This window comes from Eimeria necatrix, genomic scaffold, assembly GCF_000499385.1.
Source record: "Eimeria necatrix Houghton genomic scaffold, Enh_scaff57, whole genome shotgun sequence".
NCBI classification, from domain to species: Eukaryota; Apicomplexa; class Conoidasida; order Eucoccidiorida; family Eimeriidae; genus Eimeria; species Eimeria necatrix.
Genome location: NW_013651690.1, coordinates 17 through 15,257, shown reverse-complemented (window position 1 = coordinate 15,257; position 15,241 = coordinate 17). Strand labels below are relative to the sequence as shown.

At 56.1% G+C, this 15,241-nt stretch overlaps 1 protein-coding gene across 1 annotated transcript; it reads right to left on the bottom strand.

Annotated features, from left to right (window-relative positions):
* Positions 1-671: 671 nt before the first annotated feature.
* On the bottom strand, positions 672-12,526 carry ENH_00063890 (sec7 domain-containing protein, putative; the record flags this gene model as incomplete). The annotated part of the gene is made up of 13 exons (XM_013577223.1): positions 672-830; positions 1,085-1,148; positions 1,526-1,611; positions 1,758-2,174; positions 2,389-2,487; positions 2,603-3,181; positions 3,375-3,518; positions 4,190-7,924; positions 8,109-8,246; positions 8,401-8,969; positions 9,135-9,399; positions 9,744-9,890; positions 10,190-12,526. The coding sequence occupies 13 exons, from the start codon at positions 12,524-12,526 to the stop codon at positions 672-674; spliced, it is 8,739 nt and encodes a 2,912-aa protein (XP_013432677.1).
* Between the last annotated feature and the right edge of the window lie 2,715 nt (positions 12,527-15,241).

Here is a 15,241-nt window from a genome sequence, read left to right as displayed (position 1 = left end):
TGCCAGTCGGTTCTGTAGATGCATCGGTAAAGCTAAACAGGATTATAGCTCTACCGATGCATCTACAGAACCGACTGGCATTGCCTGTGCTAAACAGGATTATTTGTACTCTGTGTCTGTCCCCTGTTTGAACTTGATGTTTTATGGTGGCACTTGGGCAAACTAGAGGGCGTGCAGCGACATTGGCCACTGGAAAGGTATCTTTGCAGCTAGTTGAAATCCCCACCGACGCCAGTGGCAGAACCCACTCGCTAATAAACTAGCCACGCTTGCAGCTAATTGACTAGCGAGCCTGCCAATTTTTCAGCTGCCTTCATCATTATCCAGCCACTACATGAGTTAGCTGCTCCGAAAGTTAGTTGATTTAGCAGCAAACTGACACAGTTGCAGATGGGCACCTGCACGCCGCAGTGCAGCTGCCATCTAAACTATAGCAGAGTCTGATCAAAGCTACTCGCTCTTTCATGAAGAAAGCTGCGAGAGATAGGACAACGAGAAGAGGGAAGAGAACAACAAAACAGAAGAAAAAAGACATGTGTCCAGGCTCAAATAGCCACTCTGCTCCAAATTTGGCCACATGCCGGGAACCGAAATACACGAAACTACGAGAATATGCGGCGCCGTTGATGCAGCACCCACTAATGCTGCTGCTCTTTCTGCTGCTGCTGCTGTCACTGTGGTCCTTGCGATGCCTTGGTCGTCTTCTGGTCTGCAGCTGCCTCGGGATGCGCGGGCAGCAGGGGAGGCAGCAGCTGCAAGGCGCAGAAGCGCCCCGGGAGGACGCGGGTGAGGAGCCGCTGCATCGCCTTTCGGGCTTCATTGCGCATTTCCTGAGCAACCCCACGCAAGAAACACACTATCCTGGTGCTGCCTGCACACCTGAAAATAAAGATATGCAGCCTCGTTAAGCTCGCAACGGGAACCACAGGTACTTTCATCGCGCAGCAATAGCAAGACCTGTGTGCCAGAAATGGCAGCAGCTACACATCAATAGCAGCAGACGCTGCAGCAGCAGCAAAGGGCCAGCGGCAGCTGCAAAAGTCATAGCAACTGCTGTACTCCAGCAGCAGCGACATCAACTTACCGGCGACGATGCAGCAGTCAGCTCTAAAACAAGGCCCAGAACGAGTGAAGCGTTCGAGGCAGCCCTGAGAACGCAGCAACAGCACAGCAGCAAAGCACATTTATGATCAAACGAGAAACTCCTGGATCCCTCACTAGATCCTAACAGGAGAAACGCCTGCAGGGAAGTCACGAAATCAATTAACTACCTCAGCTGCAACACATACTACAAAGATAGTACAGCAACAGCGGTTGAGGCAACAGCAACAACGTTTGTGATAGAAACTACAGCACCAATAACAACTCTTGCAGCAGAGTCGCAGCATCCGGAAGACCCGGTCAAATAGAAAGGAAGACACATGTTGCCACAGCGGCCGCAGCGACACGAGCGGCAAGAGCATCAGCTTTAGCAGCAGCAGCAGCACGATCAAGAGCAACAGCAGCCGCAGCTGCTAAGGCCTACATGTTGCCTGGCAAGTCGCTGAGGCCTTGAAGGACTGAGGAGGAGATCAGCACTGACAGACCCGTCAGCTCGCGACTCACTTCCGCCTGAGACGCCGGCGGACATCCCACCGCCGCCAATCATAATGAGCGAGGCTACTCTAACAGCAGCAGCCTTTAAACGATGTGCAGCAGCAGCAGCGGCACCAGCAGCAACAGTAGCGGCAATGCACCGGCGAGAAAGAGCCACTTACCAGCTCTGCCTGTTGAATGGCCTTCGGCGGGTCGTGCGCGAATCCCTCCTTCGCCACTATTGTTTGCTGCTGCTGTTGGTGCTGTTGCTGCTCCAAGAGCCGCTGCAGCTGCTCCTCCTTCCAGAGAAATTGAACAATGTGCCAGCGACAAAAACGCAGGTATCGGGGCAGGGCGAAAGCCGTTAGGTCTTCAATAGGAGCAGCTGCAGCTGGCGCTGCTGCTGCTGCCAGCTCTGAAACTGCAACAGCTGCAGCATCTTCCTGCTGCTGTTTCTGTGGGTTTGACGTTTCGCTGAGAGCCGACAGCATCAGAGCAGCAGCTGCAGCAGCTGCCTCACGGTGCTGCTTCAGCAGCCCGGGGAGCTGCTTGAGCCCTGCCATGAAGCCGCACCTTTGCAGCCACAGCCGCAACGAAACCTGCAGCAGCAAAAGCAGCAGCACGAGCAGCAGCAAAAAGGGCAGCAGCACCACCGCAGAAGATATAGTGAGCAGCAGCTTAACGCCACGAGCGGCATATAGAAGCAGCAGGTTTCCAGCAGCAGCAGCAACGCTGTGAGTTCAGGGAAGCGTCTAGCAGCAGCAAGAGCAAGAGCAGCAGCAGGTGCAGCAAATGCAAAGTCAACTGCCCCACTTGCTGATTATACAAGTAAGCGAAAATAAATGAGGCCTCCAAACAGCAGACTAGAAGCCGGAGGGCCCCCACTGGCAGAAGATTCCCAATGAACTCTTTCTGAAAAAACAAATACAAAAAGAGCAGCTAATGCTGCTGCTCCTCTTGTGGTCGCTGCCTCTGCTGCTGGTACCATTGCTGCTGCCGCTGCTGCTACTGTAAGTGCTTCGCTTACCCTCAGCAAGTCTATCAGCAGCAGTTGTGCTACACATCTTGCTGCGACATCCTGGGGATCAAAGGGAAGCCTGAGCGACGCCATCAGGTGGCCGCCAACGGCCGTCGGGGTCCGGTTGCTGCTGCTGCTGCTGCTGCAGATGGACTCTGGCAGACAGCGCAGCAGCAGCTGCCGGTCTTCAGCAGGCAGGGGCCCCGTGCCTGCTGGCATTTTGCTGGTGCTGCTGCGGAGACCCTCCTGCAATAACCAGTCAAGCGGGTGGCCAAACGAAGACTCTGGGGAGTCATCCCGTTGCCGGTGCTGCTTTCTTTGCTGTTGCTGTTGCGGCAGGCGCTGCTGCGGCTGCTGCTGGTGTCTTTGCTGCAGATGCCGCTGCTGCTGCTGCTGCTGCTGCTGCTCTCCCTGCCGTTGCTTTTGCTGCTGCTGTTGCTGAGCCGCTTCAGCAGCGGCTACCGCGCTGGGGCCTATATCTTGGGTCTCAATTGAAGAAAAGTAGAGACCAAATGACAGACGAAGGGCCTGGGTCGTCACAGCCGCTCTCGCCAGAAGAGCCCGCGGGGCTGAATGGCTGAAGGCGTCCTACGGGCAAAAGAGAAGACAGCAGCAGCAACAACAGCAAAGACAAAAGAAGATCTAATGCGCAAAGAAACGCGTGCAAGAGCTGCCAGATGTGCGTGCATAGAGTTGCTGGCGAAGCAGCAGCAGCAGCAGCAGTTGCTGCTGGCGCTGCTGCGGGTGCACCAGTAGGCCCAGGGAAAGGGGTGGAACTCACTGCTACGGCACCGGCAACAGCCAGCCATTCTGCTGCTGCCTCTGGCTGCTGCAGGTACTGCTTCAAAGACTGCAGCAGCCGGCGAAGCCCCTCCACGCTGAGACGGGCCCCACACTCCGTAGGAGGGTCGCTAAGCCCTCCTAGCTGCAGCAGCAACGAGACAGCAGCAGCAGCAATGCAGTAGCGGCAACGACGACCGCAGCAGCAACGGCAACAGCAGCTGCAGCACCTATAGATGTAGATGTAGCTGACTTTCTACATGAATATAAACTATAAAAGCTTATACCATTCAAGTATATATATACAAACATACATAAATCACATCTAGACACAAATTGTGATTGGCACATATATAATAAACTGGCTTACTATAGGCCTCCACGTATTGTGATGCAAATTCGGCATCTAAAGATATAAACAACTTTAAGGCACAACACTTTTCTGGGCAGAAGCTCAAGTGAACAAATCTACAAAGCAGAGCAGTCCCCCTAAAACCTTTAAAATTTTTGCCTTCAGAAATAATTCAACACGAAACTGCGGCTTCTACAACGGCTGTGCAGTTCACCAGCTGCGTACGTACAGGACGTAAATATGCAGTAAATACATACTTGACTCACAAATATTATAAATACTATATATTATAGACTATTATGCATATACATATTATAGTTATGCATCTAGAGACCTTGCAAGACCATATTATAGATATCATAAATATTATATATATTGTACAATATATGCACAAATGTATTATAGTTATGCATCTAGAGACCTTGCAGGCGACCTGTATATACACTGCAGTTGAAATGCCGCACCATGAGAGCGACGAAGGGTCTGAGCAAATGCCGCAGTTGCTTGAAGTGTACGTACACCAGACGGCCCAGGGCTCGAATGGCAAACCAACACAGCGTTTCTTCTTCGGTGTTGAGCCGGAGCTGATCTTCTTTGCTGCCAGACCTGATGCTGCTGCTGCTGCTGCTGTTGCTGCTGAAGCTGCCGCCGCCCGTGTTCGTGCTGCTGCCGCTGATTTCCCGATCGTTGTTCTCTGTTTCTCTGCGGACCACAAACAGCGAGGCAGCTGTTACGTTCGTAAGCCGCTGAGGCTGCTCCTGCTTGTCCTGTTGCAGCAGCTGTTGCGGCTGCTGCTGCTGCTGTTGCTGTTGCTGCCGCTGTTGTTTAGATCTGCGGGCCCCGCAGCCGTGAAGGTCGAAGAAGAGGTCCTCAAAAACAGGAGACAAAACGCCCTTCAACACTATTTGCCACAACTCTTGTGGGGGATAGAGACCCGCTTGCTGTTGCTGCTGCTGCTGCTGCTGTTGCCGCTGCTGCTGGCTTGGGGCCTCCGGACCACCCCTTGCCGGTGATGGTGCTGCTGCTGCAGTTGCTTCTGGAGAGGCAGCCACAAGACGGCCCCCGTGCTGCTGCAGCAGGCGGAATAAAGCAGCAAGCGCCGCTTCCCTTGGCCCAGCAAAACCGCATGCGCCAAGCCCCAAAAGTCCGTCAAGGGCCCCATCGTCCACAGACAAGCTCCTACTTGCTGCTTCTGCCGCTGCTGCTGCTCCGGCTGCTGCTGATCCTGTGTGTGGCTGCCCAGCTGACGCAGGGGCAGGAAACCCCCCGCCAACGGCTGAAGGGTCAGCAGGCCCCTCCGTTGTTCCACGTGCTGCCGCTGCAGCAGCAGGCGCAGCTGCTGCTGCTGCAGCTGCTGCGGCTGTGCGGCCTCTCGCGCCACCAGGTCGGCACGCAAGCTGCCCCAGGGCCAGCAAGATGGCTAAGAAAGAGGGGAAGCTCAGCGCAGCACCGGCAGACGTCCTCTCCTCTGCTGTTCCTGCTGCTGCTGCTGCTGTCGCTGTTGCTGCTGCTGCAGCATCAAGAGCAGATCCGCGCAGCGCCGAAGGGGGCGAAGCGCCGACGGGCACTTCTGCCTCTGTAGCAAAGCCGTCTGCAGCCGTTCCGTCTACAGTTGCAGCTGCTGCTTCTGTTTCTGCCCAGGTTTCCGTTTGCTGGAGAGGCTGCTGCTGCTGCTGCTGCTTCTGCGGGAGCTGCTGCTTCTGCTGCTTGTCCGCCAGCTGGACTATGGTAGTAGCTGTGGCCTCCAGCGCCTGCACTGCTTTTACGGCCAGCTGCGGGTCAAGAGGGTTTGCAGCAATGAGGGAGAGAGAAGAAGTTGCTTGAGAGATATTTGCAGCTCCAAGAGAATAGACATGCCGACTGAGCACTTCATCTAAAATGTCAAAGACCAGCAGCAGCCGCTTCCGCAGCTGCTCCGCTGACCCTGCTGCTTCTGCTGCTGCTGCTGCTGCTGCAGCGCCCGGCGCTGTCGTAGCAGCGGCCGCGGCGACGGCTGCTGCTCCTGCCGCTGCTGTTGCTGCTGTCGGGTGCGGGCTAAAGTGCGCGCCTGCTGCTACCACTGGGGATGCTGCTGCTGCTAGCGGCGCCGCCGCGGGTGCGGCGGCGGCCGCCGCAGCAGCAGCAGCAGCTGCAGCAGCAGCAGCAGGCGCCTTGCTGAGGATGTCTACAGCGGCGCAGTGCAGACACAAAAGTATGGACCTCCAGCCAAAACGGATTTGAGTTCCATTTGCTTCCACGAGATGCTTCAAAATGTGAAGAATATATTCCCGCACAGCATCTTGGGTGTGAGGGTCAGAAGCAACTGTCAAGAAGGGGACCATTAGCTGCTCCTCGAAGTGCAGCATGCGCCCCCCTCCCTGCTGCTGCTGCTGCTGCTGCTGCTGGGTCAGCTGCTTACTGGCTAGCTGACGCAGCGCGTCTAGGGCGCAGAGGCGCACCGGCAGGGCCGCATGCAGCGCAGCAGCGACGAAGTGCTGCTGCAGCAAACCCCAAATTAGATGGACCCGACCAATGTTGTAGTCCGCTGTCTCCACTAGTTTCTGAAGGCCGAACAGTCGCGGCTGCTGCTGCTGCGGCGGCTGCTGCTGCTGCTGCTGCAGCTCCAGCAACGAGACTTGCTGCAGCGCCGTCACGAACCGCACAAAGGCCGAGTCGCTGAGGTGAACCGAAGAATAAAACAGCAAATCGACACAAGACAAATCCAAACAACTTTCTATCAGGCACATGTTCTCAAACAGCGCATTCTCCTTCATGGGGCCTAGGACCGTGAAGGGGCCCCCCCCCCGAGCCAGGTTGGGGGCCCCCTCAGCAGCAGGCGAAGACACAAGCACCCAAGAGCTTTCTGCGCCCTCTAGAGCTTGCTGCTGCTGCTGCGGCGGCTGGACATGGGGTTTGGCTGCGTCCACGAGGAAGGGAGCTGCCACGGCCGCGGCAGCTGCGGTTGCTGCTGCTGCTGTTGCTGCTGCTGCTGCTGCTGCTGACGCGCTCTTGTGGGCATTCACCCTTTGCCGCCTCTCTTCTCTCACCGCTGAGTCCGCAGCCTTCATCGCCTGGCAGTGGGCTGTCTGCAGGAAGTCGAGCTGCGACAGCAGCAGCAGCACGTGGATCCAAGCAGCTTCAAGCTGGTCCCCTTCTTCTGCTGCTGCCTGCAGCAGCTGCTGCGCCGCCACAACGTGCCTGCGCTGCAGCAGCTGCTGTCCCGCCCGGTGCAGCTGCGACAGCGTGCGCAAAGTCGCAGCTGTTTCGTCCCTTGTGCCCCCTTGCCCTTCGCTGCAGCAAAGTGTCAAGAGGGCCCCCAGGCCCTCCACTGCGCTTTCTGCTGCTGCCTCGGGGGCCCCCAAGTCCCCCACCACAGCAGCAAGTCCCTGCAGCACAAGCTGCCCCACAGCGTCCAGCATGAAGTGCACCAGCTCGCCCAGCTCGTCCTCGTACAGGACTCTGCTGCTCAGCTGCAGCTGCCGCTGCTGCTGCCGCTGCTGCTGCTGCTGTCGCAACTGCTGCAGTTCCGCCCGGTGCGCACCCACGAGCCAGCGGGGGCCCCGGGACCCCAGGGGGGCCCCCCAGGGCTTCACCGCCCCTTGAAAGGCCCGCCCTAGGGGGGCCCCCCGCGTCTGCTGCAGGGGGCCCCCCGTGCTCTGGTCAGGCAGTACCCACTCTTCCTTAGCCACTCTGTTGTAAAGGGCCTCCAGAAAGGGCTGGGGCAAATCTTTGCCTTCGTTGATGCCTCTGTTGTTTTTGACAAATTCCATTTTTGTCATTTTCCGGCTCGGCTTCACTTCTTTCGAGTGCAAGTCCGTGTGCAGCATAATCAGCGAAAAAGACAAAATGTAGCAGCAGTCTGCAGACGGCAGCTTGTAGCTACGCACACTCAGCTCGTCCGCGTCCGCAGGCTGCTGCTGCTGCTGCTGCAGTTGCTGCTGGCTGCTGCTGCTGCTGAGCTTGCGCGAAAGAGCCCCTTTGGGATCTCCGGCAGTGTCGCTGCTGCCGGTGCGCGCCTCTCCTTCAGCACTGGGGCCGCTGCCGCTGCTGCTTTGGCTGCTGCTTTGGCTGCTGCTGCTGCTGCTGCTGCTGCCGTCGCTACTGTTGTCTTGAAAGTAGCGCTCAGCAAAACGCTCAAGTATGCGGTCGATCTTCTGCGCCTCCCCAGGCAGCCGGAAGAGAGACAAAAAAAGGCGAAGGGCTTCATCAATGGGGCGGCCCTGCGGGGGCAGCAGCAGCAGCAGCAGCAGCAACAGCAGCACAGGGCTGGCATTTAAGGGCACAGGCAGCAAAAAGGGAACACATAAATGAATTCTGAAACAAATTAGCCACTAAAAACACAAATAAAACACAAACTAAACATCCTCGGCCAAATGATTGCACATAAACACGCAGTGTACGTACAGCAAAACTCAAACGCTGCAGAAAAGCTGACAGCAAAGCCCTGGAGGCTTCTGAGTCTCCCCCCAGCAATTCGCCCACAGCAGCTTTACTGAGGCCCCGCTGCTGCAGCAGCAGCAGCGCCGCTGCCTCCGGCGAGTCCTGCAGCAAATCCAAAGCCAGCAGCAGCAGCAGCAAGTGGCGGCGCAGCAGGCAGCGGTGTGCAGAAACAAATGATGGAAGATTAGTGAAGCAAATGAGGGACGCAGCTGCTGCCGCGCCCGCTGCTGCTGCTGCGGTGTACATACAGCCTCACCGGCAAACCCTTCAGCTGCAGCAGCTGCTGCAGCCCTTCTGAGGGTTTTCTGTTGAAGCTTTCGACGGCAGCATACAGCCGGCGCTTCCACTCGCGGCGCCGCCGCACCTCCTCTGCCAGGTGCCTGTTGCTGCTGCTGCTGCTGCTGCTGCTTGTCGGGCTGCTGTTGCTGCCCAGAGAATTAGTGAGAGCTGCAGCCTCTGCCTGCTGTTCGCTCCGCCCATCTTGGACCTCACCCTGCTGCTCTTGCTGCTGCTGCTTCTGCTGCTGCTGTTGCTGCTGCTGTTGTTGTTGCTGCTGCTGCTGCTGCTCTTCTGCGCCGAGCGTGGTGGGCGTCTCTGGGGAGAACGAAGACTCCAGGGAGAGTTTGCTGCCTCCACTTGCATGCAGATTCGTTTGCTGCTGCTGCTGCTCTTGTGGGTGGCTTTTGGGGCTTTCTTTGCTTTTGCCTGGCCGCCCTCGCCTGCAGTCTTTGAGTGCCACAGCTAAGGAAGATAGTGCAGCAACTGCTGCAGCACGCAACTCCCGCTGCTGCTGCTGCTGCAGGCCTGGCGCGGCTCCTGCGTCCCCTGCGGCATTGCAGCAGAAGCGCGCAACGCAGCAGCAGCAAGACAGGCTCTGAGCAGCAGCCACGAGAAGCAACTCAAGGAAGCAGCAAGGCAAGGAGGAAGCTAAAAAGAATTTATTTGAATTAAACTAAGAATGAAAAAGACTCAGAAGAGAAGGCGACCCACCTGCTGCAGCGTGGCGCTGCAGTGTCTGTACAACCTGCAGCAGCACGTCTTCGCCCTCGTAGGCCAAATCGAAAGCAGCAAATAAAAGCGGCAGCAGCAGAGGCACAGCGCGAAAGAGCCGCGCAAGAAAGGCCAGCGCGGCCAGCTGCTGCGACACGGACTGCTGCTGCTGCTGCTGCAGCTGCTGCGGGTGCGGCTGCGCTGCCTGCAGCAGCGGCGCCACCATCTCTCCCACAAACATACTCACATCTACTAGCAGCGGCCCCTGCAGCAAACAGCAGCAGCACAACAGCAGCAAATGAGAAGCGACTGCGCAGCAAAAGCGGACCTCCCTTGGCCGTAAGTAGACGAAAGTGCTGCTGCAACAGCAGCAGCAAAGGAAGCTGGCAACAGGGCTTGCTGCTGCTGCTCCCTGCAGCACTATGCAAGCCTTTGTCTGAAAGGGAGGGCTGAAATGTAAACGCAACAGAACTGTACTCGGGCGAAAGCTACTGCCGTACCAGCAGCAGCAACAACAGCAGCAAGGCAGCAGAGGCAAAGAAAATAGCCGCTCCAGCAGCAGAAGCAGCAGCAACAGCAGCAGCCCTACGGCTGCCAGCAGCAACGAACCTCAGCTGTTTCTGCAACTCGCAGCATAATCTCCAGACCCATCCGACACAGGGCTGCGTCCTGCAGGCTACGGCCAAGTGCAGGCAGTAGCTGCTGCCGCAGCAGCAGCACGAGAGATGGGTCTCCCCACAACGCCTTAGGCAAGCTCTGCAGCAGCAGCAGCAGCAGCAGCAGCAGGACGAGGGTTGGGGCACAAAGCCCGCGGCCGCGGCGAGTTAAACACATAATGCAGCCGCAGCAGCAGCACTGCTAGTCTTAGCGACAGCAGCAGCAGCAGCAGCAGCAATCTAGGCTTCGCATGCAGCAGCAGCAGCAACAGCTCTGATGTCACTGGAAACGCTGCCAGCACCAACGGTAGCGCGAACAACGGCGGCAGCCGCCGCCACAGCAACAGCAGCAGCAACAGCAGCAGCAACAGCAGCAGCAGCAGCAGCAGCACCTGTTACCTGGGCAACAGCAAGAATCATTTCCAGGGCCAGGCGTTTGCTGCGTCTGCTTCTTGAGGCCCCAAGGGCCCCTTCCAAACTGCTGTCGTGAGGGGGCCCCCTGGGGGGCCCCCTGAGGGGCCCCTCGCCATCTGCAATGCGGCAAAGGGCCTGCAGCGTCAGCAGCAGATCTCTCACTTCCAGCAGCACCGGCCGGTAGGAAAGCTTGCTGCTGCTGCTGCTGCTGCTGCTGCTGTGGTGGCGGCGGCTGCGGCTGCTGCTGTTTCTGCTGCTGCTGTTGCTGCAGGTAGGCTGCCGCCCGCTGTCAACTGCTGAAAGCTCGCTCGCAGGCGTTTCGGCAGCTAGGGGAGAAGTAGCAGCAGCAGCTGCTGCTGCAGCAGTTGCTTCTGCTGCTGCAGCTGCTGCAGCCGCAGCTGCTGCTGACGCGGCTGCTGATGCTGTTGCGGCTCTTGCCGACGCTGCTGCTGCCGGCGACTGCAACGCCTGCGGTGTTTCTGCTGCTGTTGCTGTTGTTGCTGCTGTGGCATCTGTTGCTGCTGCAATCCCGTCCGCTTCCGCTTCTGCTGGCAAGTTAACCCTTGACACAAAAGACAGTTTCTCCGAGTCTGCTGCTGCTGCTGCTGCTGAATCTGCTGCTGCTGCTGCTGAATCTGCTGCTGCTGCTGCTGCTGCTGCTGCACCTGCTGGTCTGTCCACTACTGCGCTCGCCGCGAGCATCGCTGCTACTTCTGCATCAGAATGCTCCGCTGCAGTAGCAGCAGCAGCTGCTGCTGCTTTTGCTGCATCTGGTGCTGCAGCAGCAGCTGCTGCGTGTGCTGCCTCCTGCGGCTCATTCACTGCTGCTGCTGCTTCTTCGGCCCCCGAAGCAGCAGCATCAGCTGGAGGCCCATTCAAAGCTGCTGCAGTGATTCTGCGCGGATTTGCTGCAGCAGCAGCAGCGCTGGCAGCAGCTCCTGCTTCTGCTGCTGGCTGCGGGCTCGCCGCGCCTTCGGCAGCTGCTGCTGCGGCTGCTGCTGCTGCAGCCTCTTCTACTGCAGCAGCCGCTGCAGCTGCAGCTTCCTGTCTCTTATGCCCAGCTGCTGCTGCTTCCGCTGGTGCTGCTGCCGCTGCACGTGCCCCCGCACGCCCAACAGCAGCAGCAGCAGCAGCAGCAGCTCTGTGGACAGCAGCATCCAGGGCCTGAAGCAGCGCAGCATGAGAAGCTCTGGCTATGTCATCTGCTGCTGCTGTGACACAAACAGCAAATAGAGATGAAAGGGCCCCCAAGAGGGGCCCCCCATGCAGGGGGGCCCCTGCTGCTGTTAAGGCTGTGAGCAGACACCGCACTACTTGCAGCAGCACGGGGTCTTCTGCTGCTGCTGCTGCTGCTAAGTGCCCTATGGCCTCCGTCAAATACTCCACAGTGCCTTCCACCTCCGCCGCTGCTGCTGCTGCTGCTGCTGCTGCTGTTGGGCTTGTAGGCGTTGCTGCTTCTGGCGAGGCTGCAACCGGAGACACGCCAGCCTGCTGCTGCTGCTGCTGCTGCTGCTGCTGCTGCTGCACCTCACCCGCAACGGGCACTTGCTGGGGCCGGCTGTGCCCCGTCTGCTGCTGCTTGCTTGCTGGCTGTGCACTTGCTGCTGCTGCTGCTGCTGCTGCTGCTGCTGAGGGTAGAGCACCCAGAGACAGCAGCAGATTGGCTGCCTCGAGCGCCAGCAGCTGCAGCTTCGGCTGGTCTCCAGAGAGACACAATTTGAAAGTATATAAAAGAAAAGGAAAGAAAGGCGAAGACGCAGGCACTAGTACTGCAGCACCTGCAGCAGCAGCAGCAGCAGCAGCAGCAGCAGCAGCTGCAGCAGGTGCTGCTGTCGCAGCAGATGCTGCTGCTGCACCATTCTCACGACACCCGCCATCAACTACTGCTGCGGCCTCTACAGGCTGCTGCTGCTGCTGCTGCTGCTCCAGTAGGTCTACTAAGGCAGCGTCTGCTGCTGCTGCTGCTTCCCTTATTGGCTTCCCCCTGCGGCCGCCTGGCGCTGCTTTCTGCATGCGACAGAGGGTTTCCCGGATAAAGAGGCAGCAGCTGCGCGAGAGGGGCCGAGTCCCATTTGCTGCTGCTGCTGCTGCTGCTGCTGCTGCTGCTGCTGTAGCTGCTGCTGTAGCTGCCGCTGCTGTCGCTGCTGCCGCTGCCGGCGATGCCCCTCCTACTCTTGCTGCAGCCTCTTCTCGTACTGCAGTTGCTTCTACGTCTGCTGCTGCTGCTGCTGCAGGCAGGGGTGCACCGAGGGGCTCTGGGGGCCCCGGCGGCTCTGCTGCTTGGGGCCCCCCATCGAGGGGCCCCTTTGTTTGGATATTCATCGCAGCAAAACGCGAACAGTTGACTGCAGCACATCCAGCAGCCTACTGCTGCTGCCGCTGCTGCTTGTGTTGCTGCTGCTGCTGCTGCTGCTGCGCCGAACTGCTGGGGTGGTGGGGCCCACTCGCTAGCGCCCCCTGTAAACCCCTCCCTGGCCCCAGCTGGCGGCCCCAAAGACTTCACTGCATTTGTTTGAGAGCCCCCAGCCTCGTGCGTCTTATGTCTCTGCGTTTGAAGCAAAGCAGCAGCAGCAGCAGCAGCAGCAGCAGCAGAAGCAACAGCTGTCGCTGGAGCCGCCGCTGCACGGCCTGGGGGAGCACGGCCCGCCACGAGACGCTAAAGCGGAGATCAAAAAGCAGAAAAAATAAGAAATAATAAATACGTAAATCCCAAGTGGACACAAAAGGTCCAAAACACATCAACAGACGATTGGGGGCCCCTGGGGGGCCCCCGAGGGGCCCCCCGGGGCCCCCTGAGGCCAAGATAGAGATGTTGAGCACTTGTTTCCACGAAAATATATTTCCCTTGACTATTTTTATTTTTTAATGTGTTGCCTCAGCTGGCTAGGGGCGCCGGGCCCTCTTTTTGGGCTAGAAGCCTTGAATTACTTCCACTCGCCATCAGCTTCCGCTGCAGCTCTTTCTGCTGCCCAGGGCCTCTCAGCGCAGCCCAGCAAGAGCAGCGCAGCAAGCAGCAGCAGCAGCAGCAAAGCCAGAAGCCCGCAAAGCGCTGCAGCCCAGGGGCCCCCGGGCTGCCCCTGAGGGTTTAGCGCCACTGGGGGCCCCCCAGGTCAGGGGGCCCCCACAGGAGCACCTACATAGGGGCAAGACCCCAATATTAGGGGCCCCTTTTGCTGTAAAAGCAGATATATATGCAACTAGCTAGTATATATACTTATATAAGACTTGAAAATAGGTATTAGACAACATAGGCTGTCTGGGGGCCCCTTGGGGGCTTTAGAGGCACTTTAGAAGCCCTAACATGGCTCTTTGGGGGTCCTAAAAGGAGGCCTTCTGGGGCCCTCTGAGGGCTTTCTGGGGGCACTTTGGGTATCCTCTGGGGGGCCCCTAAAAGGCTTTTTAGGGGATCTGAAAGGGCCCCCAAAAGGCTCTGGAGGGGCCCCTAAAAGGGTCCAAAAGAGCCCCTAAGCGGCCCCAGATGGTCCCGAAAGAGACTCTTAAAGGCTCCCAGAGGGCCCCCAAGGACCCCAACAGGGGGCCCCAGGGGCCGCCTGAAGAGAACTTCGGGGGCCCCCAGGGGGCCCCTGAAGCTTCCTGACAAAGCTCTCAATATGTCCCTAAGAACACTAGAAGCTTGGGGCCCCGCCAAACCCTAGAAAGCCCATTTCACGGCTCCTAAGGGGCCCCAAAGGGGCCCCCAAGGGGACCCCTGGAGGGGTCCGTGGGGGCTGCAGCCTCTGGGGTCACCTGGAAGCCTGTAACGGGAGTTAGCGGGCCATAAGGGCGTTGCTGCTGCTGCTGCTGCTGCTGTTGCTGCTGCAGTTATTTCTTTGGGGCGCAGCAGCAGCTCCTTTTTCTGGCCTTTGCTGCTCGCTGAAGAACACTTTAACACAAATAGATGCACGAAAAAACATTTTATTTTTATTTTTATTTAATTTAATGCTCTGTCCGTTTTGCTGCTGCTCTTTGCGCCAACAGCTGGGCCTCATTTGCTGCCTATTCAGATTCAATTTTCGGCAGTTCAAGTTTCGCTCTTTTGCTGCTAAAATTAGCTCCAAAGGCCCCGCAGATTTATTTTTTCCATATTGATTTATTATTCATTTATCATTTATCATTTATTTTTTATTTTTGTCATTTATTTATTACCTTATTCCCCAAGGGAAGCGCTTTCCGCTGCAGCAGCAGCCGGCAAACCCGCAGCAGCAAAACGGCAGCCCATTTGCCCAGACCGCTCTAGAGCAGCAGCGGCAGCTTAATGCCTTTTCTATTTTGTTTTATTTCATTAAATTTTATTATTATTCAAAAATTAAATTCATATTCTTCATTTATTTCGGCGCTTTTTTTATACTGTGCTAGAACGTGAAGGCGCTACATAAGCCACATAAATGTCTTATAAATGGATCTATAGGGGTCTAAATACAAATATATATGTAGATTGATATTGTTATGCATATGCATCTATATATGTTATATGTATATATAAATATATATGAACATCTGCATATATATATATTATACACTAGATACAGGTGTATATATATACACTATATGCGTAGATATGTAAGGGTTTTTGGCAAAAATGTTGATAAATATAATTATATGTATCGGTTTACATATATATATATATATATATATATATATGTATATTATATATATATGATTCACATGCACATGTATATATAGAGAATATATATACACTGTACCTATGTTCACATATACATCAATATTATACATCAATATATATATATATTATAAACATATGTATTATATATCATAGTTCTACATATCTATATATATATATGTATATACACTTTGTTTAGGTATATAAAGGTATCTGGGAACTCTACACATGTATAAATAGTATTAATACGTACATGTACATATCTATATACATACAACATATACATGTATAAATACATATGTGTATATATATATATATACATTAACACATATATATATATATATATACGTATACATTATCAACGAATTTACGCATGTCAGTGTGAGTATATAATGTGCATGCAGATGCACATAGAT